The sequence below is a fragment of the Strix uralensis genome, chromosome 2, assembly GCF_047716275.1.
Source record: "Strix uralensis isolate ZFMK-TIS-50842 chromosome 2, bStrUra1, whole genome shotgun sequence".
In the NCBI taxonomy this organism is placed as follows: domain Eukaryota; kingdom Metazoa; phylum Chordata; class Aves; order Strigiformes; family Strigidae; genus Strix; species Strix uralensis.
In genome coordinates this window covers 117076477-117100110 of record NC_133973.1, presented here as the reverse complement: position 1 = coordinate 117100110, position 23634 = coordinate 117076477, and the positions used below count along the sequence as shown (strand labels likewise).

General features: G+C 44.7%; 2 protein-coding genes across 5 annotated transcripts in view; both read left to right on the top strand.

Moving 5' to 3' along the window:
- LOC141939718 (nucleoporin p58/p45) overlaps window positions 1-9168 on the top strand; it is a 39510-nt gene extending 30342 nt beyond the window's left edge. For 3 of the 4 annotated variants that reach the window (XM_074860012.1, XM_074860009.1, XM_074860008.1), the window contains one exon: window positions 5015-7062. In XM_074860012.1, the coding sequence (XP_074716113.1) occupies window positions 5015-5184 (170 nt within the window). In that variant the 3' untranslated portion in view covers window positions 5185-7062. Of the gene's footprint in view, window positions 1-5014; window positions 7063-9031 lie in introns of those variants that run through there. The other variant, XM_074860011.1, reaches the window with a different exon arrangement.
- Window positions 9169-17249: 8081 nt separating this feature from the next.
- On the top strand, window positions 17250-22780 carry LOC141939717 (protein shisa-2 homolog). Its single transcript, XM_074860007.1, has 2 exons — window positions 17250-17595; window positions 19649-22780. The coding sequence occupies exons 1-2, from the start codon at window positions 17292-17294 to the stop codon at window positions 20200-20202; spliced, it is 858 nt and encodes a 285-aa protein (XP_074716108.1). The 5' UTR covers window positions 17250-17291; the 3' UTR covers window positions 20203-22780.
- Window positions 22781-23634: the final 854 nt, after the last annotated feature.

The window sequence follows — 23634 nt, the reverse complement described above, 5'->3', positions numbered from 1 at the left end:
TATTTACAAGTAAAGTTAAATTATTTTTTAGAAGCCCAGAAGGTTTCATTAAAACTGTTTATCTGCTTATTCTATTTGAATAGTAAGTTATGGGTATTTTACCTCACTCTCTATATATCCATAACTCATTGTGTTAACTACTTTGAAAACATTTCTATGGCAATTGAACTACTCAGTACTCATTTCACTTTTTTGGATTAATTTTGTTGGTGGCGAGAATATGAAAATGTGGATGCAGTTGCTCCATAACTCAGATATCTGAAATATTAGTCACTTCTATAGCTTGCATCTCTATTTACTTTTTAAATAGGAGTTTTGTTTTTGTGGCAAATAGCTTACTATAATCTGTTTTACAGTCTTTCTTCAATGACAGACTGAAAGACTATCGTGTCTCCTGGGATTGGCTTTTGGTAGCATGTTTCTTTAGAAACAGAATGGTTTTTTACTTGCTATTAATACAAACATAGCAAGTCTCTGGTATTAGTAAGTGCCCAGTACATTAGCTTGGACCAGTTACTTGTTAGTTGCCATGCTTTTCAGTTTTTGTTTTTTCCTTGGTTAGTGATGGATTATGCTGTCAAATTAGGCCTGTAAAGTACCTTAAACTTTGTATTAAGGTGGAATTAGCTCACTTAAGATGGCTGTGTAATGCTCATGAATGTGTAACACCCTAGTAAATTCTTGATAGAAAATCTCTGATTTAGCAATATGCTGTGTCCAAGCATCAAACTTCTTTTGCTTAGTTTTTAATATCAGAAACAAGTGGAAAACTTACACTGCTTACGTTTTTATCTTGTAGCTTATTGTTCTTGAGCCTATATTAAATTACGTATGATTAATATTTATATAAATAGTATTGCAGCATTTCAAGCTGCTGTATTACTAAGTACATCATTTCGGTTTTAGCATGTTAAAAAATTAGTTGTATGGATCAGTTGTCCACCACTAATGAGGTGTCAAACCAGAGTAAATAGCAAGTCTGCCTTAACTATGTTGGTGGTGTGCAGAGACAATTTAGATGTCATTTTGCTGTATTCCTCAAACTAGGCTTTGTGTGGTGGCAGTGCCCCCAGTCTCTTTAGCAATGAGGGAGTTGGACCCAATAAAATGAAGATTGTTTTCAGTTACTTCAAGAGTCTCAGCTACAGAAGGTGGTAACCAGGAATATAAAAGATTAAATGTAATTCCTGTCATTTTGTGCTTATAAAATAAAGCAGTCATGAAATCCTGATCTAGACTGGGATTATGGAATAGAAACCTCCATAAAAATTTGGTAGCCCAGAAGCACATTAACTTTTACCTTTTATATCCAAAATCCTATGCCATATAACTTCTGGATTGTATATGATCTTTAGTTTAATTTTATTGAGAGTGTATAAATGGGTTTGAATGATGCCCAAGGCTAGACAGGTTATTTATTTTTTTTAATTTTAATGTGTCCTGTTTCTTAGATAACATTTACAGGATCCTGAAACAGTATTCTGGTTTACATTACTGTATAATAGTTGTGTCTTGTTTCTGAATCTTTTTCTTTTGAAAAAGCTAGGAAAATGGATTGAATATGGGTTATGGAATATACTGGTTTTGCCATTTCTGTTTAGATGTGAGCGCTTAAGTATTTTCCCAAATTAATGTATAGTAGGTGTTCAGTTACCGTGTCCTTCTGGGCTGCTTGGATAATACCCCAAGTCTCCTCCACACGCTTTCCATCAGTTTGTTCTTATCTTACAATGAAAACTACAGATCCTCAAATTGCTTCTGTCAAGTGTTTGTTAGCTATGAGTTAGATTTAATTGCTTAAAAGATTTGAAAATGTCTTTAGTAGTATGACTGCTCTTCTCAATTTCAGTTTGTATATTTGAAGAGAAAATTCCAAGTCCTCTGAAAGTACTTGACCATTTTGTAATAGTAAATTGGGCTTAGTCCAGGGGCAGTCATTGTGTCCACTGTGTGGGTAGATGAAAAGCAGAGAAAGTGCAGTCTCCTCTCAATTCCATTAGTTCACACAATTTGCGGGATGGAGCAAGTATTTCAGACTTCCCTCTGAAACACACACAGACACTGCGGAAAGCTGACTCCAAATCAAGTCCCAATTAATTCCTACTCTTATTCATTTAATGGCAACCAAAAAGGCTGATGTGGGATATTGAAAAGTGTATTAAGACTCCCAAAGTGATGAGAAAAGGAAAAAAAAACACCACTGGATTTATAGATACAAGTTAAGGCAAGGGAGGGTGTACACACACTATTCTTGCGAAAAACTTGTATGTTAAATGTGCTTTGAAGAGCTGAGTTGAGAATCTGTGTTAGGGACTTACTGAAGAATAGCAGCCTCAGTACACAAATCAAGTGGGACCATGGCTGGACATACTCATATTGCTGAAAAATGGACCTGAATATAATCCATGTGTAACTATGAGCAGCTTGTAGATACAGAAGCTGTAATAAGTCAGCCAAAGCTGCACTGGAAATACTTTTTGATCTAAGGCACCTATTGTGGCATGGGGAATGAGGACAGGAATAGATTGCCTCTGAGATCTGCTGAACTGATGTTTATCCCTGTAGCATTAAAATTAAAAAAATACTGTTCTGGGGAGGTGTGTACCTCATGTTTGGCTTACCTATCTAAAGGGCTGAAGCAGAGATGCAAAAGTCCAATGAATAAAGTGTACTCTGAGGTTCTTCAGGGAGATGCCAAGTCTGCCCTCGATGGGCAAGTTCTCATTTACTTTCTGAAAATAATTGTTTACACATAAGTAATGCTAATTTCAACGAAGAAATTGTTGATCACATTGTAGCCATGGTTCAAGACTTTGTGACTGCCCTCTAGAACTGAGGCTATTCTTGACTGATTCTTTCCTTGCAACAGGAATCATACTGAATTCAAGGTTTTTTTCCTGAAGATACTTCATTTGAGTATTCTGCTTGAGAGTTTGGCTTACTTTTCTTAAAAGAACTTCATACTATGGCCTATTACGCTGCTGTGACAGGGCAAAGCCATCTAGATTAATTTCACTTCTGCCTTTCCGTGTTTTTGTGGCTGCCCTAAATGGCACTTCTAACATAGCAGCTATGACTTTCCAAGTTATATCTAAATTAACAAGCATGTTCTCAGTCTTCTGTTACATAGTCTATGCATCTCTTTCTTACTCTAACATTACTCAAATAAAGCTCAGGCTGCCTTCCCTGCATGCTTCAAAATAATCCCTGCATCTAGAAGCAGCTAGGTGGAGGTAATTCATCAACACTTTACCTTTGCCTGCTGAACTCCTGACACTATAGATCACATACAGCTGTTATGAATGGCATTTGTGATGTTTTTTCTATAGGAGGCAATGCCTACCTGTTATCTCAGGTACATACTTGAAGTAAAAAGGTAACTTACCAAGAACAGTTTTGGTTATTAACGATTTTTTTTCATTCATGAGACTCCCTGATGAAGTTTATTCTTGCAAAAATCTTACCTGGGATTTGGAGTTAGCAGAGAAATGGAGGAATAGTTTGCATCTGCTTCACCTCTTACATCCTAGGATGAGACACAAATTAGTCCACAAAATTTAGACGAGACCCAATGAACAATATCATTAGTCACACTCTAAATCTGCACACTTACTGCATTGACAGTGAGTTCTGCACAGACATCTGCGTGTTGAAGGACTGCAGTTACTGGGATGTAGATAACGGAGAATTTTCTTGACAAGATGATGTGGTGTGTAACCCAGGTCCAGACATTGCAGGGGGAAGAGTTTCATGTTACGTTTTGAAGTAGTTCTTGATGCAAAGCATCAGTAACAAATGAGAGAACAGATGTCATCAGGCTTGAGAGTCACTTTCGGATTCTGGTGAGACAAAAATTGGTTTTTGTATTTCTGTGCTTTAAAAATATGTAGGCATTGAGTTGATACTGATGTGACCAAAGGATTGCTTTAACTGTCTACTAGAGAACTAATGAAACTGTTAAGTAATGTGTATTGGAAATATACCTTTTTTTGCTTGTGAACCAGCTCCATTTTTTTCTTAATATTTGTTTACAGGTTTCCCTGTGCAACTTGTAGGAAACTATTTGTTAAAATCTTAACTTGCTCATGTGATACTTGTTATTTTGTATGATTGGTTTCCTTATTTGGTTCTGTGAGAGAACAAAAAGTGGAGTTATGAAGTTTTGATTCTTATTAACTAATATTTGAGAAATTTCTAGCATTCTCTAATAGTTTCAATTATTATCCAAGTTGGTTGTGCCTAACTGATAAAAATTCACAAAAGTAAAATGAATTGTTTTTTTCTGTTGCTGAAAACTACAGGTGTATTTTCTTCAACTGATCTTGTTTTATAGCTGAACCAAATGTTCAATTTGTTTACCTTGATAGAAGAGGGTGGAGGAATTAAAATAGCACAATTTGCTCACCTAGTCATTCAGTTTTTCTAAAGCTCTGTTTTCAGTGCTGCTTTTTGGTTTAAGTCATAAAGGGTGTTTTTCAATACCAAGAATTTGGCAAGGATGTTGAGCGTTTTCTGCTTCTCACTTAAGGTGTGGTCTGTGCCACACAACGTTACAAAGACAGGCAAAGGTGGCCTAGTCAGTAGGGGACATGCTGTGAGCTTCATCTCCAGCTTTGCCATTTACGTGCTGTGAGTGAAATGAGCAGGCCATGGTCTGCCCTCCCACCCTATGTATGCATTAGGTATTTAGGCTGAGAACCTGAGGAGTTATGGTTCTTCTATTGCACAGTTTCAGTGGGACTTTTGGGTGCTACTGTTGTATCTATAATGGTATAATAGGCTTGTGATTTAGGATATAATTGTTTACAATCACTGAGGTAGACTGTGTTAGTGCTGTAATATCCAAGTTGTCATAGCAAGTCCAAGTGTGTTAGCAATGTGACATACTGTTGTAGATCCATGTTAGTATATTACAAATATTGGTAATAAAGTGACTGGTGTTCATAACTCCAAGGAGAACAAACTTGTAATCCTGATATAACATGTTTTAAAATATTTTTCCCTCCCTCATAAGGCTTTGGCAGCTCGACTACATCTGGGTTTAACTTCAGCAATCCCGGCATCACAGCATCAGCTGGCCTGACATTCGGGGTGTCTAATCCTGCATCTGCAGGCTTTGGGACAGGAGGGCAACTTCTTCAGCTGAAGAAACCTCCAGCTGGAAACAAGCGAGGGAAAAGATAGGCACCTCTTTTAGGTAAAGGGAAGTGAATCAACTTTGTTCATCTGAAAAGTCTATTTTTCTAGATTGATGCATTAATTAAAATGCATCCCAGGAGATTTATTAAAATTTTGCTACTTTTCCCTAGTCTGAAATACAAAATGAAATCATATTGAACAGCTATTTTCTTGTGAATAGAAACCCCTTTATGTATTTTTATTTTTGGCCCTAGTTTTAGAAATGTTCTATACTGCATTATTATTAAAGAATCTTGTAAAACCATCTATTTAACCTAATGTTAGTAGCAGAATATTTTTTGTTAATAAGCTTTATACCATATGAATATATGCATATTTGTTTTTTTGTACAGATAAAATATATTCTAGTACAAATACTAGAGTTCATATCTTCTGTTCCTGGATATGGCCTTTAAATCTACTTCAGGGTGTTTTTGTGTATATGGATGTAAATATATACAGTACAGTGCACACATCTGTGTGTGTATGTATGTGTATATATATGTATAATACAGATGTGCAAACCTTGCCCCATAGACAGGTCTCCTTTTCTTTGTGTGTTCTGTTTCCATGTTGCCCTGTGCTCCCATATCTTAATGTTCCTAGGAGTTTCAAATAGTGGGTCCTGGGCTATGTCATTGCTTCCTGTGTTTTGTTGTTTAAGACCAGCTGAAATACAATGTTTACTACTTCATAAAGTTTGTTAAATAGTGTTTAGTAGCTGGATTTTTTTTTTAGCCTTTTTCTTGAGCCATTTAGCAGCCAACTGTAAAGAAGAATTTGAGATTTTGACACAGACGTTTCATGTTTGGTTTTGTTTTTTCTCCTGAGCTGAACAGTAGGGCGTTGCAGGATTTCAGCTGAAAGTTCAGCATGCCACAAGGTCTGTGTGCAAGCAGAGAGTTGTTGGGCTGGATGAGCTTTTCCATGCAACTGGAGGAGATAGGATATGCTATTCTAGTGAAAACCCAAATTAGCTGTTACAAAACAGAGTTGATTCACTAGTTTCTCATCGGCCCTACTAGCGTTGACTTAAAAGCAGTTGCGTATCTTCTTTCAGTATGAGGTATAGTACAGTAAGTTGCTGCTAAAGAATGGAGGAGGTAAATGATGTAATTTGAAGGTCAAAGCTATTGCAACAGTAGTTTATGAATCTTGTGTATTACAACATCGTAGTTTGTTGTGCTGCATCTCCAATTTTGTGTGCACTAGAAGTAGCTGGGAAAACATCTTAAGGAGGAAATAATAGATGAATTGAACCTTTGCAAATAAAGATACAGATTGAAGTGTGAACATGGAACTTTGGAGCCGAGTTGCTTTTTATGTAGATGTTTTGTATATAACATGCATCAGATGAATATTCACAATTGTTTTCACAAAAGCACCTTTTTTTCTAAAACAGTTACAGTGCATAAGATTTTTCTAGTACCAGGTCATTTGCTTTCTATTGTTAAAGTGTTATTACCATTTTTGTATGTTTTGGAAATGATGTCTGCATTCAGCAGTGATTGCTTTTTGACAAATGTTCAGTTTGTCACTTCATCTGATAAAATTAAGGGGAACTGAGCACAGAATTCTTCACTTTTGTAATTGTATGTTATTGCATCTTTGTGAGCAGTCTAGGAAGGGATATATTGTGGGGTTTTTTATGTCTCAAAAAAAAGCTTAGTTTATTTTGATTTCAACTTTTTTTAAACTTTTATCGGGCTGCAGTTAAAACCGTAATGTTTGTATCCCCTTGTTATTGCTTTTTTTAATAGTTAATATGTTAAACCACTGGACTCTCTTGTAATGTATTAATTTGTGAAACTAATTCTAAATGTATACTGTTTGTCCATATGTGCAACTTACCATTGTGCAAACAATAAAACAATAATGCTGTGATCCTTGTAATACGTATTTGCCTATTTGAAAGATAATTTCCTGCTGTTCTACTATGTGTATAGGAGAAAAAAGCATCAGCTACAATATGTAGAATTGTTTTTCCTAGAATTTATATAGCACAAAACTGTTCTTACTGAAGTTAGGGCCTTGATCTCTGGATTGAAAATGGAGGGTGAAGGGAGGTATTGTAACATGGGTTTGTCTAGAATTTCTTCACAGTGCGCTATGTAAACCTGGATTGTGCTGTAATGTAACACAGCACTAGACATGGCTTTGTAAATCTCAAAGCTGTCTGAGCCCCCTGGGTACCTGTGTTCTGTTTCTTTTCACATTAAGGCAACAGTTATGTCCTTAATTTATCCTAAGTGTAAAAGTGATTATGTAATAGAATAATCACATGCTGGAGTACAAACTAAAGTAAAAATGGGATTTGAAATAATTACATTCCCAGAATATTACTTGGGTGGTTGAATTTAGCCATGATTTTCAGGGATCAGCGTTGTATACGCTTCCAATTTGCAGACATGTAATATAATTAGAGTGCAAAACATAAATACATTCAAGGTGTGGCTTGGTTTTCTGCAAGGCAGGTTAAGAAGCTGACCTGTACTTAAACATCACGAAATGAAATCAAGTCTGGAATATTTGTTCTGTAAAGAAAGAAAAATATGTACTGGAGGAATGTTGAAGTCACATATGTAGGATGTGTTTCCTCTATTAGTTTGTACAGCTGTGGTATAAACTTACTTATGTGACCTCTTTCTTGTACTGGAAGTAACTTGGGTTTTCTTCACTGTTCTTCCTACAATGAATGTAGCAGGAGGTAGGATAGCGTTACGCCTTGGATTGTTTGCTTCATGAACCTCTTCCTGGTCTAGCATCTCAACTTTCATTATGCTCACATTTGTCTCTGTTCCTGATAAATTTGCTAGCTTGATACTACCACACTTATGTACTGATTTCTTGCAGATTGGAAGGGAGGAGGTTGAGATAAGGTGGAGTTGGATAGAGTTTATGCATCTTCTTCACCACAGGAAATCCAAACCTAGCTGTTCCCTCTTCCATCTGCATTTTGATGGTAGCAAAACTGCATTTTGAAATTCAGTTGCTTTTATAGCATATAGGTTTTGGTTGAATGTTGCATTTAGTAGGTAGAAAATGAAACTGCTACAATCTATGTCTACATGGGTGACATTTTTTTACCTGTAGGGGGAAAAAAAAATTGTAAATTAACTCCATAACCAAAGTAACTAAAAAATTATAAAATGAAGGGAGTCTTATCAGGATTCCAGTAGCTCTGTTGGAGAATGCTGCTTTCACCAGGTGGCAGGAGGCTGTCAGTTACATAGTCACTACAAAGCCCTTGCAGGTGTAGCTGTCATGCAATATGTCACCTGTGTTCCAGGTCACTCACATTTTCTTACACTTTTTTTAAGGTAGTAGGATTTTGTTAAACTTCAATATCTGAATGATCCTTCTGACCCATTTGACTCCTGTTGTTATGAGGTTTATTACTTAATGCTTTTTTTACTCAGCCTCAGGAATTTAATCTTTATAGCTCACTGCTGCAGTTGAAGTGCCACAGTGAGGAGGTGAGTAGGTTGCATGTTACTCTAGCTTTGATAACTTTTCCAAAGAATGGTGTGCTTTCTGTTTTCTTGCCTTTTAAAGTAAGGCAATTCTAGCTTAATATGAACAGGTTTGATTAAGTTTAAATGATTTAAGCTTAGAAGCTTCTACAGACTAGAAAAGCTTCTGGGTTGATTTTACTTTTTGTTTGAGTATAGATCTGCCCTCACCAGGATATCGGGTCAATTTTGTTCAACACTTGCATGGAAAACTTGGAATACGTACTCCTGTTCTAGACAGGTCAATAGCTGAACAGGTGGAAGATCTTTTACTTGTTTGTCCAACTAATGTTTCATAGACTGATGAATTTCCTTCTCTTTTTTTTTTCTCTTCAATGCAGGTGTCACTTTACGGCATGTGCTTGGGCAGCAGCAGAACAGCAGCTTTCTAGAACATGTACTTGCTTCCAAAATACAGTTCTGATTAGAGTCTGGTGTGTATCTCCTGGGCAAGAAATCCCTTGCTGGCTCTGTGTATTTAATGTGGCATGTTGTGGTAAGGGGATGTGCTTCAGAAGTGATGATCCCACAAAAACAAGCTAGGATGATGAGGTTTTAGTCAGACACTATGGCTGAAAAAAGGTAAAGGGTAAAAAGGGAGAGAAACACATACTTGACAAGTATTCAAAATCAAACTATTATATGAAACCTGAAATTCTGAAAAATTCCATGTACTCTTATTAAGAAAAGAAGGGTGTAAGTTCTCATGGCGAAAAAATTGTGACGGGCAGCTTGAGTAGACTTTCAGTTGGGTGAAACCTTGGGGAAAAAATATACACAAACTACATACAGTTGGGTAGCTAGAGCTAGTTAACTCCATGGTTAACTACCTAAGTAGAAGCTACTCTAAACTGAAAAAACACCAAAAACCTCTAATCCTGTTAATGGTGTTAGCATTTCTTGGCTGTTTGGACTACCTTTATTTCTTCATCGACATACGCATAAAGGAATTGAACCTTTGAGCATAAACACTTTAGTTGTTGTTCTATCCAGGGATAAGTTAAGGTACATGTGATAAAGGACTCCTTATTGAAAAAAAAATAAGTCCACCTTTCAAAAAAAGGCTTGGAATGGCTGGGCCCAAGTGCTAAGTGAATGCAATGGCAGTGAGCAGTTGGCCAGCACTGCCCTAGTCCTTAGTAGTGTGGGGACATGTCTCCATCTCTGCTGGAGATGGGTGGAGGAGTGGTGGAGAGCATACCTGTATCTTGTCAGCATGTCACCTTTGCTTGGCGCTGCTGTGCTTGGCACAGCTCTCCAGTGCTGTGCCTCCTTTCATCCTCAGCTGCTATGCCGAAAGCAGCCACAGTGGTACTGATTTAGCATCAGGTCGGACAAAATGCACTGACAGAAGTAGTAGCAAAAGGAACATGCTAGCCCTAATGCCACAGAAATGACTGTTAGCAGTGCATGTTATATCAGCTTCAAATAGGAACAGTCTTTTTCTCTTACCTTTTATTTTGGCTAAAGGAACTGGTGGCTGGCTGAAGGAACTCCCTGCAGCTCACATCGCCATTGCATACCCCCACGGTAGCAGTGTAATGCTTAAAGTACAAGAATAGCTTTCAATGGGCAGGCAGGTGTTTACATACCTCCAGCAGCCAAACCAGAAGCAAGCCTTATCCCCGGGAGGGCAAGGCCTGCTTTGGCTGTTAGCTGAACTCCTGCAGTACAGACAACAAGGGTGAAGCTTCTACTTGATCCTGCAGTAGCAAAGTAAAGTTGATGCTGAGCTCTGCTGTGAGAGTAAAGAGGCAAGAGTTTTAATGTTGTTTATGTTGGCTTCAGGCATGGTAATGCTTTGTTAGTGCCAATAGCAGCCTCCTGCTTGTATCAGAGATGTGCAGAGGTGGCTGGAACTGCAGAGAGGCTGTGGTAGCTCATCCAGACTGCCCTGCACAGGGCAAGAATTGCTGTACTGAAGATGTAGGTCTAATGCAAATGCCTAGTAGCTTAAATTTATACTTTATTAGTAACTATTTAGCTAGAAATGCTTTTCTGAGTAATCTCTCACTTTACACTTGAGAAGGGTCACCTTCCTCGTCACCTCTCGCCACACTTTATTTCTAGCGCTGCAGCATCCAGTACAGCTGTTATTTGTTGCTCTGCCATGGTGATACCCTCACTGGAGTGGTAACGGGGTTTGCCAGGCTTCAGAGCTGCTGAGAAGTACTGGGGCAAAAAGGATATTTGGGTAAGATTGTGGTCTCAGGCCAATGGATGGTGATAGCATTCCAGCAGTGACAGAAATAGCAACGTTAAAAACCAAACACCATTACAGTGTTTGTACATAGAGTGGTGGATGTATCATTTAAAGTTAGCCCTAAGAATGAGGGGGGGAAGTTCTTTTTTACTACTTTACAGTATAAGAAATGTCCTGATCTAGAAAATATTCTCATAAATATTAATTTTCTGCACCAAGTTGCTGCTTCTTGCTCATCTGCACTAATAATCCCTATGTAAAATCCAAAACTGCAGTGAAGCCATAGTGAGTCCCGTTGAACTGTACCAAGAAGCACTTTTTTTCTTGCCTGGAGGTCATTAATCTTGCTGTACAGCTAGCAATCTGGGCTACAGCTGCATAGTGGTGCTGCTTTCACTGTATGGTGCCTAAATCCTTGTCTTGCACTATGGCATTAAGAGGTGAGCAACAGTAAATTTCTCTTTTGAAATTATCCTTGGTCCTCTCTTCCTGCATTTGATGAAATGCTCACGCCTTATGCTCTGCATGGCATAAACTGGAGCGTGAATGTGGAAAATTCCTGTACTTTGGTGTTTTTTTTAATTGAAACAACTTTATAATAATGATGCCTTGTCAAATTGGCCAGCCACACTGGGAGGGCAGGCTGTGGGAAGATGGATTTAGTCCACAAGAAGTAATTCTTTCTTTTTGTCTGAGGAGGGGAAAAAAGCTGAAATTCTTTCCTTTTTGCTAGTGGCTGGAGTGGTTGGTTAGAGCAGAAATAATAATTCAGTTAGGAAGCGGCACCCCTTTCAATTTGAAGAGGTGCACATCAGCTTTGTGTTCAGGCTTTTATATATTGTAACAGCAATCTGTTGTGTCTGCAGTAAGTGGGAGCTCCAAAAATCAATGTACTAAGACTCCTGGGAGAAGAGCATGACAGTTGTATTGATCACGGCCGAGTAGTCAGACAATGCTAACAAACTCCCTAAAGCCCTGGTCCGACGGGGCTTGGTGTTGAAACTGGGGGATGTTTTCTGAGAAACAGCCTCCTCCTTAACTTGTTGCAATCTTGCCCTTGTGAATTTGGAGGGAGATATCCTCCAGCGCTTACAGATACTGTTACCCGGTCACCTCCCTTCAGCCTGCATCCCTTAACCCATTTATCGAGACGGTGGTGCATTTTGGAGCCAGACGTCCGATACTGGAGGTGTCTGCATTGGCTGTGATAATGTGGTGCCAGCGCTGATGCCTGCTGTCACTGTCACTGCTGCGTACTCTGAGACGGCGAGCGCTGATAGCAGCAACCAAGCTTGGCGTATTGATGTGCTTGTGCCGGTGCAGTCACGGCAGATTCACAGCCCAGCCCTTGAGGAGTGTGTGAACTTCATATCATTTCATTTGAGGTTATTTTTACAGCCCTTTGACTCTTTCTGTGAGATTTTTTTTCTTGGGTCATCTTGTTCTAGTTATTTTCCAGGAAATGAGAGCCAATAAAAGAAAGCCTTTCTGCTATGAATACACATGTATTTTAAAATGTAGATATTAAATACATTCCCTAAGCAGAAATAAAAACCAGTCCGGCTTATGCAAGTAATACCACAATCAGAGTAGCAGTTTGGGCCTTTAAATATACTGATGGTGTTTAAATAGTATTTACCACAGGTATAGCTACACTAGTGTAAAAGGTAGCTAATAACCAGGGCAGGAAGAGAAGGAAACCCTACTCAGTTAAGCTCATGTATTTTGGTAACTATCCTCATCTGGGGAATTATGTTAGTATAACTTGTCAGTAAGGACTGCGCTCTTGATTACAACAGTTCATACAAACCCTGTAGCAATGGTGTTTTAATAATACTACCCTTCCCGCTAACTTCACATGGGGGCAGCAAGGCATTGCTTTATCAGTGGGAAATACGGTTTTACCTGAGAAGTGACTTTGCCAGGATAAATGTACAAGATGCAAGGATTTCTGACTCCAAGGTGACTTGTTCATAAGTTTCTTAAAAAACAAAGTACAAAACAGTTTTTTAAATAACTAAACCCCTCCATACTCAGCTTGGCTTTCAGATAGGAATTGATTCCATTATTTTGTATTACCAGGGAGAGGAGTCTCTACTGATGAAGTGTTAAGCTGCAATATGTAAGTGTACAAACTGCAATAAAATGCAGCTTTTGAGGTAAGCACGGCCTGGCTTTTTTTACATGCCTAGTGATCTAAATGATAGTACTGTGATGATAACTTATAGTTTTTCTCTGGGAGAAGGGAGAGAGAAGACTTTAGGTTATAAGTTTTAATTTACAATCCTGATTTGCAAAGTTGTGGACACAATGGCAGAGCCAAAATAATTCCAGAGTCCTAATTTTTAAGGTTTCTGATGAGGTTGCAAAGTTGTTTGATGGTAATGATGTAACAGTTAGATATACTAGCTAAATATAATGAGAAAGGTACATAAATGCCTGTTTGGCATCCAGGGCTCAGCAATGAAAAGCAGCTAATCTCACTTGCACCCAAGGGACTAGGCTACCAAGAATGAAACCGAATATCTGAAAGGGGAAGAGAAGAAAGCATCCATCTACCATCTAAAGTTTATCTCCAATGGGTTAAAAGGAAAAGGGGATAGGAGTTGCTGCCAGTTTTGTGTGTCTCACCATCAAGGGAATGTGGCAAGTTGCAGAGCATGGGCTGGAAATACGATAGGGAAAGTAAAACATCCCTAACAGCAAGAGCCCCTTACACACCCACAGAAGCTCACAGCAGCTTGGGGAGCCATGTCACAGGGCTTCCTCTTCCTAGCTCTAAAGAGGTTCCAACCAAAATAACCAGAGATACAGAACAAGGTGACAGATCTTGGAGAATTTGTAAGATGGACACTCAAGGGGAAGGGAGAGGGACTGTTGTTTCTTTCTATTGTTACAGTTTCCTCTCATTTGCCCTTTCTCTTCTTTCCTTCCTGTCCAGTGTGCACTGGCACAGCCAGCCCTGACAAATGTGTGCAGTACTTGACTCAGCCCCTCAGACTCAAGGTGGGGTGTCCTTGGCTTTCCCCCTGTTGAACTGGGAGCTGTTAAGGATGAAAGACATGCTTTTGTATCATCCCTCTTTTCAGGCCTCTTCTATTTCTGATGTCTTTTTTTTCAAGTAGAAGCAGTTGTATTTGCAAGGAGCTTTAGGAAGTGAGGCCTGCAAACCTAAGGAAACCAAAGGACCATGCTCTGACAAATACTTTTGAAAAATTCCCATCTGTAGAGGGACTGTAGTAGTAAAACAGCAAAAATGCCTTTGTTATAGTAAGGAGAATATCCATCAATGCAGTGACTGAATAAATTTAGAAGGGAAGAAGATACCAGTCTTACACAGCATACAGTGGTGGTTACCCCGCAGCAGCTTTGCCTGCAAGGATCAGCATCCCGGTCCGGCATCGGCGCAGGGAGCTGTGTCACAGCTTCGGGCCCGGGCACGCAGGTGTGAGGGTATGGCTTGGCCAGTGCAACGGCTGGACGCTGGGTCCTATAAAAGCTGTAACGTGCCATGAATGTACTTATCCCCTACACTGCTGCACAGGCAGTTTGCAGTTCAGTGTTAAAAATGATACAGAAAATGCACTTTATCAGTTTCAGACAACTAACAAAAGTAATTTTAACTCTTATTTTCCCAACTCGGAGTGTGAAGCTTTTTCAGGAATCACAGAACTGCATGCAAGTTCTTCAAATGACTGCAGTAACGTGGTATTTGCTTTCCTGCAATCATGCATTTGGATTGAGAAGGGCAAAGAACATTTCTACTGAGCCAAAGGCCTTAGAAAACTACACTTGGTAGTAGTAGTAAAAATTCAGAGACTTTTAGAAAAAAAAGTTGAAGCAGATAATAGAGATTTATAGACTATGTGATCATTATTGAATCCCTCTAGGCTTTAAAAATCTTTGCCCACTAACATATATATGATGTTTCTATTATATCTAAAAGCTGCAAGATGCTCAGTTTGATGGGACCCAGTGAGATTGGTGTCCTACAGGATCTAAGGCCTTAGTGGTGGGTTTAGTTTGCACTGAAATAGATTGAGCTAATGTTATGAGATTGCTAGACACAGGGAAGTGAGTGAAAAAGTTGCAGAGTAGAAAAAACTTTGCATATTTTGCATATTTTTTTGCACATTTTGGTTTTGGTTTTTTTGTGTGCTTTAAACTTTATCATACAGATATTACCTGATCAGCTTGTAAAGACAGCTAGGAAAAAAAAAAGCTCATTAGTCTACTGCTAAATGTGTTCTAAAGCACTTTGCAAAGTGCCAAATGTTTTAAGTTTTACAAAAGCATAATGAGGTGTGCTATTATCTCTGGTTTTACCCAGACAAGTTGAGACAAATTCTGAGTTTGAATATATAAAGTACCTGTTACAGATAATCTCTCCGAGGAATCTGGTGCTCTGGTATTTTGTTGTGATCAAGGCTCCTAACTGGGAATACATATGGGCTAGATAAGTAAAAAGTAGACTATCTTCTAATCGTCTGTTATTGCCATTGAAAGAGATCCGCCTTACTGAGTATCAGTGGAACCATCGACTCCAGGGATGGGGCTGGGAAAGTATTTTGTTTGCCACGTATAAAAGAACCAAGAAGCTGTTTTTCTTATTATGAAAATGTTGGTCCAACACAGATTTAAAGAAAATCATCTGTAGGAAGACCTCTGTGAAGGTAGGCATTTAACAGCTGCTGCGCTGTCACTCGGGGCTGCCAGACACCCCAACAGGTCACTGACAGGAGCTCGTGGTTTTAACTCCTTCCCCAGATGATCTCCTTCCCTCGCTGTGCCCTGATGCTGGCCCACAGCATGGGGCTGTCTCGGGCAGTGGGTGCTCTGGGTTCTGTGGGCCGATTGTATGAAATCCATCCTCAGTCCCGACTGTCCATGGTGTGCTCCTTACCCCAAACCCAGTGCGCGGGAGCTGACAGCTCTGGGTCTCTGCTAACCAGGTTTGGAGATGGAGCATCTCAAAATCCATCATTCAAATCCCTGCAAGTTTCTTCTTGTCTGTCCAGCTGGGTTGATACGGGTGATGCAGAACCTGTTGCGCTGCAATCCCACTTTTCATCTTGATAACCATAAGCTTTTTTCCAAAGGTTGGCTGCTACGGGTTACAAATCCTCTCTGAGGTAAGGCAGGAGCTGTGTGGGAACCACCTCTGCACCCTGCCCTGGCCGTGGTGTGGCTCTGGGCTGAGCTGTGAAGGGAATGGGAAATTTCTTGCTGGGAGCAGCAGCGAAGCCGAGGGGGCAAAATGCAATTACCTGGGCTGTAATTTGACCAGAATCTGCTGGTCCAGACTAATGCCTCTGTGAAAGCCTGCAGCTGTCTCAGAGCGGCTGAAAAGAGAACAAAAGAGGGAGATGAAAAGGGGGGTGGGGGGAAGGACGGGTATGTTATTTGTGGAAGACAATAATTTAATTGAAGATGAAAAGCTTGAAAGCACGAGAGAAATAAATGCAGTTTTGCAGTCACCTTCCTTGCAGTGCAATGACTTAGTAGCAGGATGTAAAAGCAGTGCCCCTTATCAGAGTTAGCCTGCTTCTGGGGAAAGGTTTGGTCGGTAATGCGTGAGCGGACTTACAGGGAGAGAGAGGGGAAAAAACCCCAAACTTCCTTCACCGTCCAAGAGCTCGGGGCTGCGCCCCGTCCTTGCGCCTTTCCTCGCGCTGCCCCTGACTTTCAGGAAGGGGGGAGGTAGCGGGGCGGGGAAGGGGGGGCGGCTTTGGTGGTAGCTCCCGGCGGAGCGGGGAGAGGCCGCCGCCTGCCACGGCCACCGCGGGGCTCAGGGCGGCGGCGCGTCTCCCCCCGCGCGCGCCCCCCGCCCCCAGCCCGGGCTCCGCTGTCCCGTCCCGCTGCTCCCGTCTGTGTGTCCGTCGCCCCCCGGCGGCGGGCAGGGGGCGCAGGGCCGCCCCGTCGGACGGGGGCGGGGCAGGCGCATGCGCGGTCGGCCGCCGCCGCTGCCTATAAGGGCGGGGCGCGGCGCCCCCCCCACCCCAGCGGCGGTGCCGGACGGGGCGCACGGCGGCGGCTCGGCGCCCCCCGGGCGGGCGGAGGGTTCCACCGCAGCCGCTTGCCTTCGCCCATGGGCGCGGCGCGGGGCTCAGGCCGGGCCGGCGCGGCGCGGCGGCGGGGAGGGAGCAGCGAGTAGCGGCGCCGCCCGCCCGTCCCCCGCCCCCTCTCCCCGCGCCGCTCCGCCGGTCCCTCCCGGCGGCAGCGGCGGCGGCGGCTCCGCACCCCGCGGTGCAGCCCCGGGCATGCGGCGGCGGCAGGACCCGCGGCGAGAGTCCCCGCAGCGCGGCGGTTGGATGCCCCGGGGGGCCGGGCGGCGCTGCCCCGGCGCGGGGGGGCTCTGACCGACCGGCCGCCCGCCCGCCGCCCCCCTCGGCGGCGCCATGCGGGGCGGGCGGTGCTGGCTGCTGCTGGCGGCGCTGGGCTGGCTGCTGCCGGCGGGGGCCGCGGCCAGCGGCGAGTACTGCCACGGGTGGCTGGACGGGCAGGGCGGCTGGCGGGACGGCTTCCAGTGCCCCGAGCGCTTCGACGGCGGCGACGCCACCATCTGCTGCGGCAGCTGCGCCCTCCGCTACTGCTGCTCCAGCGCCGAGGCGCGCCTCGACCAGGGCGCCTGCGACAACGACCGGCGGCAGGGCGGCGGCGAGCCGGGCCGCCCCGGCAAGGACGGCCCCGACGGCGCGGCAGGTGAGGCGGCCCCGGCACGGCCCCGGGGGAACCCCGAGGCTCGGTGGCTCCGGGGGAGCCGCCGCGGGTTTGCGGCAAACTGCTGGCCCGCTCCTTCCCCCGTGTCGCCGGTTCCCTCCGCCGGCGAGTCGTGGGGCGGAACGAACGGAGGTGGGGCCCGCCGAGCCCGCCGGCAGCCGATAAACGGGGAGAAGCACCCACGCTTAGGTCCTTCTTTTTTCCTCCCTGTTACTTGACAGTCCAGCCCTGTCTTCTTTAAAAGTAGGTGACACCGCTTTCCCCCAGCCTCGGGCAAGCTGTCTCAGCCGTGGTCGGCTCTGCCACCGCTCCGAATTGGCTCCGCAGCCCCGCTCGTGCTCCCAGTTAAAAAGGGAAGAAAAAAAAATGAAGCGACCCATGGGAGCGAAACAAAAAAAGCAACGTGACATTTGAAAATTACTTCTGGCCGCTCCCCGCTCTAATTCTATATGTTCTTTCAGCTCAGATACCCCCACTTAGGACTGTTTTTTACAAGATTGAATTTCAAGGATAAACTCAAGTCTTTCTACTGCTGCTTTAAAAAAGCCTCAGTGGCTTCCCCGCACCCTTGTTGCCATCCACACATGCTGAACGCGCTAGAAGTAGCCTGAAGTGATGTTATAATTGGGACAGATTTACTCTCGGAAAACTTGCATGTTACAGTCTGTAGCAAGTGCGTACACCTGCTCAAGAGCTACTGTAGCGCCAAGCGTGGATTTGGAGACAATTTTTGCAAGCCTTTTGTTTAAAAAGTGCTAAAATTCTGGAAGAAATGGGAGAAACATGGCCTTTTGGTTATAGCCTGCTCTGCGTAATCAGCCATGGAAGGACATACCCTGACTTGAGCGGACAGATAACCCCCCCTTTGCTGTTCTGAGAATGAGTCATTTTTCTTAACAAGTTTCTTGATTAATATTTACTGTTCAGCAGGTCTGGGAGCTGTTGCCCTGTGCTGGCACTGGTTAGCTCGCAGGAGGGGCGGCTGCTGTGCCAGGGCACATCGTTGGCGGTGGCTGCGTTAGCACTGGTCAGGCAGGGGTCCGCAGCCCTGCCCGAGTCTCAGGGCTGCCGGGTTTCAGTCGAAATGATGAAGCCCAGGCACGTTGTCTGGAGCGTTCGGAAGCGCTGAAGGAAGGCACCTTCCCCTTGTTACTCCTGGATGTATCCATGCAGATTTCTTCCTGAGGCAGAGCAAACAGCTTGTTCCCTGGGAGTGCAGAGCAACCAGAGCCCAGGTCCTTCCAAGGATAGTGTTCGCTCCCGACCCCACCACTGAAGCATCACCCATGCTTTCTGCTCCCAACCCTCGCCCACCCTCACTCCTGCTGCCCTGATGTCCCTTCTTTAAGCCTTGCGAGGAGTGATGCTGCTCCTCTTCCTCCCCTGAAGCTTTGGAGCACAGTGCTGGTGCCCCACTGCCTGCCCCGTGGTTTCTGCATAAACCCAGGGCTGAAGCGCAGAGCAGCCAGATGCTCATCCCCGAGGCTGCGGGGTGGCAGAGCCCCTGTGACTGCTGCCTGGTCACTGCCTGGCTGTCTCCCTGCCCCGTGGGGTGACAGCAGCCAGAGAGTGCTGCAGCACCAGGGTTTGACCATCCCCCTGCTCCTGAGCCCTGAGCAGGGATCCTGCCCCTGAAGTATCTCCCTACGGCACTGCTCAAACCCAGCGTTCTCTTGCCTGATAGGTCTAGCAGGGCATATTGGGAGAGAAGAGCTGGTCGGATGGTGAGCGGTGGTTGATGTGGACTAGACCACCATCAATGGGAGCGAGCCATCCTCCCTTGAGGTGTGAGCTGTGGGCTTTCCTCCCTGCTAATAAATTTAAAGATACTTTTGGAAACTCCAGCCGTTGGTTTTAGCAGCCCTTTTCACCTTCCCTGTGTAAAATGCTCGGCTGCACACACAGCTTTTAATGCTCACCCTGCACTGACCTGTGCTGAGGCGGGGGGTGGGCTTGGCTGGGGTGAGGGGGACCTGCCAGAACTGCTGAGGTTTCTCCTTGGCCCCCAGTGACAACCTTTTCCTCACTGTTGCAGTGCCCATCTACGTGCCGTTCCTTATCGTTGGATCTGTATTTGTCGCCTTCATCATCTTGGGGTCACTGGTGGCAGCTTGCTGCTGCAGATGCCTGCGGCCCAAGCAGGAGCCCCAGCAGAGCCGAGCCCCCGGGGGCACCCGCCTGATGGAGACGATCCCCATGATCCCAAGTGCCAGCACCTCCCGGGGCTCCTCCTCCCGCCAGTCGAGCACCGCCGCCAGCTCCAGCTCCAGTGCCAACTCGGGGGCCAGAGCCCCGCCGACCAGGTCCCAGACCAACTGCTGCTTGCCAGAAGGGACCATGAATAACGTCTACGTCAACATGCCGACGAACTTCTCGGTGCTGAACTGCCAGCAGGCCACCCAGATTGTGCCGCACCAGGGCCAGTACCTGCACCCCCAGTACGTGGGCTACGCTGTGCAGCACGACTCGATGCCGCTGACCCCAGTGCCCCCCTTCCTCGACGGTTTGCAGAGCGGCTACAGGCAGATCCAGTCTCCCTACCCACACACCAACAGTGAACAGAAGATGTACCCAGCTGTGACTGTGTAGTGCTGACGCCTTCCTCCCCCTCCCCACCCAGCAGATTTTAATATCTAAACTGAACGGAGGAGAAATACTTCCTCGGAACGAAGCTCCCAGAACATCACTTGTAAATAATTTTGAAAAGCCCATGCATGTCAGACAGTGTTTATAAACCATTTATTTTCATCGGGGTCCGTTGCCAGAAACTGTAGGATGATATCTCTGAATTAACGTTGCCAGATACGCTCTCATTCCAGTGCATGATTTACAGCGGTGAAGGATTATGCTGAAAATGCATATGCATTTCAGATCGCTGTACTTGCAAGATAAATGCCGGAGCCATTAAGTGCCCTTCAGGTATGACATGGTCAGAAGTATTTGCCTAATTAATTCGTAGAAAGAGTTTTGTTACACTGTACAAGACCGCAGTACTTAAGAAACCTCTTGTCTCCTCTCCCAGCTCCTTAATGACGTTTCCCGTTGCTTTACAGACAATCACAACCGAGAGCCGAACAGTGCAATCGCTGCGTGCTGGGTGCTGGTACCAGCCCCCATGGTTTCTTACGCACCCCCGGTTTGGGGTGAAATGCCACAAGAGGCTCAGTCTTGCAAAGACCGATTTTCCTTGTCCCTGGTATTTATGTAGGAATTAGAAGAGTGTGAATTATTTGGCTCTTCCTTCCAGTGCACTTGAAACCCTTCTTGATTAGGTTCTGCCTCAAGATCAGGACCCAGTAGTGGCTTGCACAGACTTTATCTTTGTGAACTTTTTACTAAAAACAGGGTACGAGGTGCTTGCTCTTCCTGATGCTCAGCAAAGCTTTTGGTACAGCTAGCAGCATCTGAGCTGGAACTGCCTTTGCAGAGAAAGGTCGTACTGTGACTCCAAACACGCCTGATTTAACCTCACTTCCCATGAAACAGTAAACTCATGAGAATGTGCACGAAGTTGTCAGCCCCAAACCCTGCTTGTGATTGAGTCTGACTATAGGAAAAAGGGCTTTGTCCCCCCACCAGCCCATGGTGATTCCCCAGCCCTCCTCTGTGGTGGGGGGGGTGTCACACAAAGCCGCCCCAACCTGGATGTGGAGGGGCTGGTGGAGGTTTGGCACCCACCCCTTTTTCTTCCTTAGCTGTGGGGCAGGGGAATAGGAAGGCACAGCTGTATTTGAAAATAAGGAAAAATGCCCAACCAAAGGATGAAGGTGCTTGTGGCTCCCCATGGTGCCGTGGGGGTCAGGGAGGTGGCGTGATGCCGGGGGACAGACACTTTGCACTGGAGCTGCTGGCTCCATCTTGCTTTGCTTCATCTGGGGAAAAACTCCAGGTTGAAGAGGCAACAGCGTGCTGGGAATAATCCAACTGTGCTATTTGTAATATATCATCACCCTGGATGCAGCAAACTACTTAAGGTTGGTTTTGTCTCTTAAAAAAAAAATTAGTGTCTGCATTGCCATCCATTTGTTCTTCAGCCAAAGCACCACAACAGAAGACAGGGCATAAACCAAAACCGGGCAATTACTGTAACCAAACCAGAGCTGATGAAAGGTTTCTTCTTGTCTGATACTGTATCAGTATGTAGCAATAACTGTGATACTACTATTTTTTTGTATGTCTGTTTTTAAATTACACATCCGTTCAGAAGCATTGCCAAATCCAATGGTTTACTCGTAAACATGCCACACACAGGCAGTCTGCAGCGGGCAGAAATGATTTGACCACTGACACAGGAAAATGAATAGGTAATTTATCCCAGATCTGCTGTTCCTGGCTGCGATCGCCCATTCAGCGTGTAGGACCTGGACTGAAAGCTTGGCTTAGGAGACCCGGCTCCCTCTCCAGCCAGGCTGGGCGGCTCTGGCAAGGCAGCAACCGGCTGCTGGAGGCCTTGGGCCGCTGCTCTGCCCTGCCCAGTGCTCGGGGGGGGCTTCAAAGGCAGTAGGTGTGCCAGAGCTGGGTGCTGCCAGGCTTTTGAAGGACCCAAGGTGCACTCGGGTCTTGTGGGGATTTAGGTTTCTACCTGCCCGCATTGCAGCTTGGTCATGCTGACCTTCCAAATGTGAGCTGGCATCAGGCACGGGGGCTCGGATGCCTCCAGCTGCTGGTGGCTTTGGCAGGAGCTGGAGGTGCTTGGCCCCAGGTGAGGCCCAGCCTGTTATTGCGTGGCCAGACAACAAACCCAGCCACGGATTCACAATCTTTCCCAACTGTGAACCGTCAGCTCTCCCCCCATCCCCCCTGCCAGTGCGCACTGCCTGCCTTGCATGTGCCCTGGCAAGGACACCTCCTCCGACCTATGAAATTCAGGTGAATCTCTTTGTATATTGTTTACTTGTTTGGAAAAAAAGAATAAGTTAAATTTAAGTCTGTAGAAATTAATTTACAACTGAAGGCAGAGAAACCTGAGTTGTAATAAAAGGAAGTTTGTGAGATGTGATGGTTTTGGTTTTTTTTTTTTTAATGTCATGTACAATAATGTAAAACCAATGTTACTATTTGATATAGCTTTTAAATCTCTGAAAGGACACTTGCTTTAAAGTGTTTCTTACAAATGAAGAAAAAAGCCCCCTTTGTTTCTTAATAAATACTTTATGGTGTGACTTTAGTTTTGTTTGCTTTGTTAGAGTTTTTTTTCTTCAGTTAATGCTTCTCCAGATCCGGGCAAAAAGCAAAGTTAGGATTTTTGGCTGTGTTTTTAAAGAATAACAGTAAAAACAACAACTTAGATGGCTGAATGCTGTGCCCCCATGGGGTATGTCTGAGGAGGCGTGTTTGAGGGAAGGGGGGCAGGGAGAGGGTGTCTGAGCATCAGGTGAGCTGGGGACCACTCATGTCCCGGTGGCCACAGGGATGGTTGAGGAGCAGCACTGGGAGGAGGATGGGCAGAGCCCATGGCCCCAGCAGGCTCCCTCTTTCCACATAATGCCAAATACTCTGCAGCAAATGATGTTTGCAGAGGATTTTTGGTTTAACTTGGATTCACAGTTACCAGCTAAATGTTTTGAGAGCGTAACTGTCTAAGTGCTCGTACTGTTCCCGACTCCCTCTGCATGGGGACCCTCTCACTTGAGCAAACGCCGTCCTCATAAGTGAAACAAAAACCAAACCCCCATTGTGCCAGGGGGCATAACTCAGTCTGGGATGAGCCCACATCACTTTCCTGGTGTTTGCTCCCTCCTGCTGCTGGTGATGCTGGCACTGGCGCTGCCGACGCTGGGGGAGGGTGAAGGGCACAGATAGGAAATTGGGCCTTGTCAGATCTGCGTGTTTATGACTCATGACAAATAGGAAAAAAAAGTCTGGGAAAAACATAGCCTTGGTCAGTCTGTACATAGCATGTCCCAAAACGCCATGGCTTCCTGGCGTCTGGGGGAGGCAAAGGAGCAGGGCTAGAAGCAGAAAGCTGGCAAGGAAGGAAGGGGTCAGCCACGGCTTTAGAGCAGATGTGCTGAGGTGATG

Excerpts from the sequence above, each read along its gene's own strand:
- LOC141939717 (XM_074860007.1), top strand. The coding sequence starts at position 17,292 with ATGCGGGGCGGGCGGTGCTGGCTGCTGCTGGCGGCGCTGGGCTGGCTG. Across the intron at positions 17,596-19,648 it reads CGGCCCCGACGGCGCGGCAG|TGCCCATCTACGTGCCGTTC; the intron begins GTGAGGCGGCCC and ends TCACTGTTGCAG.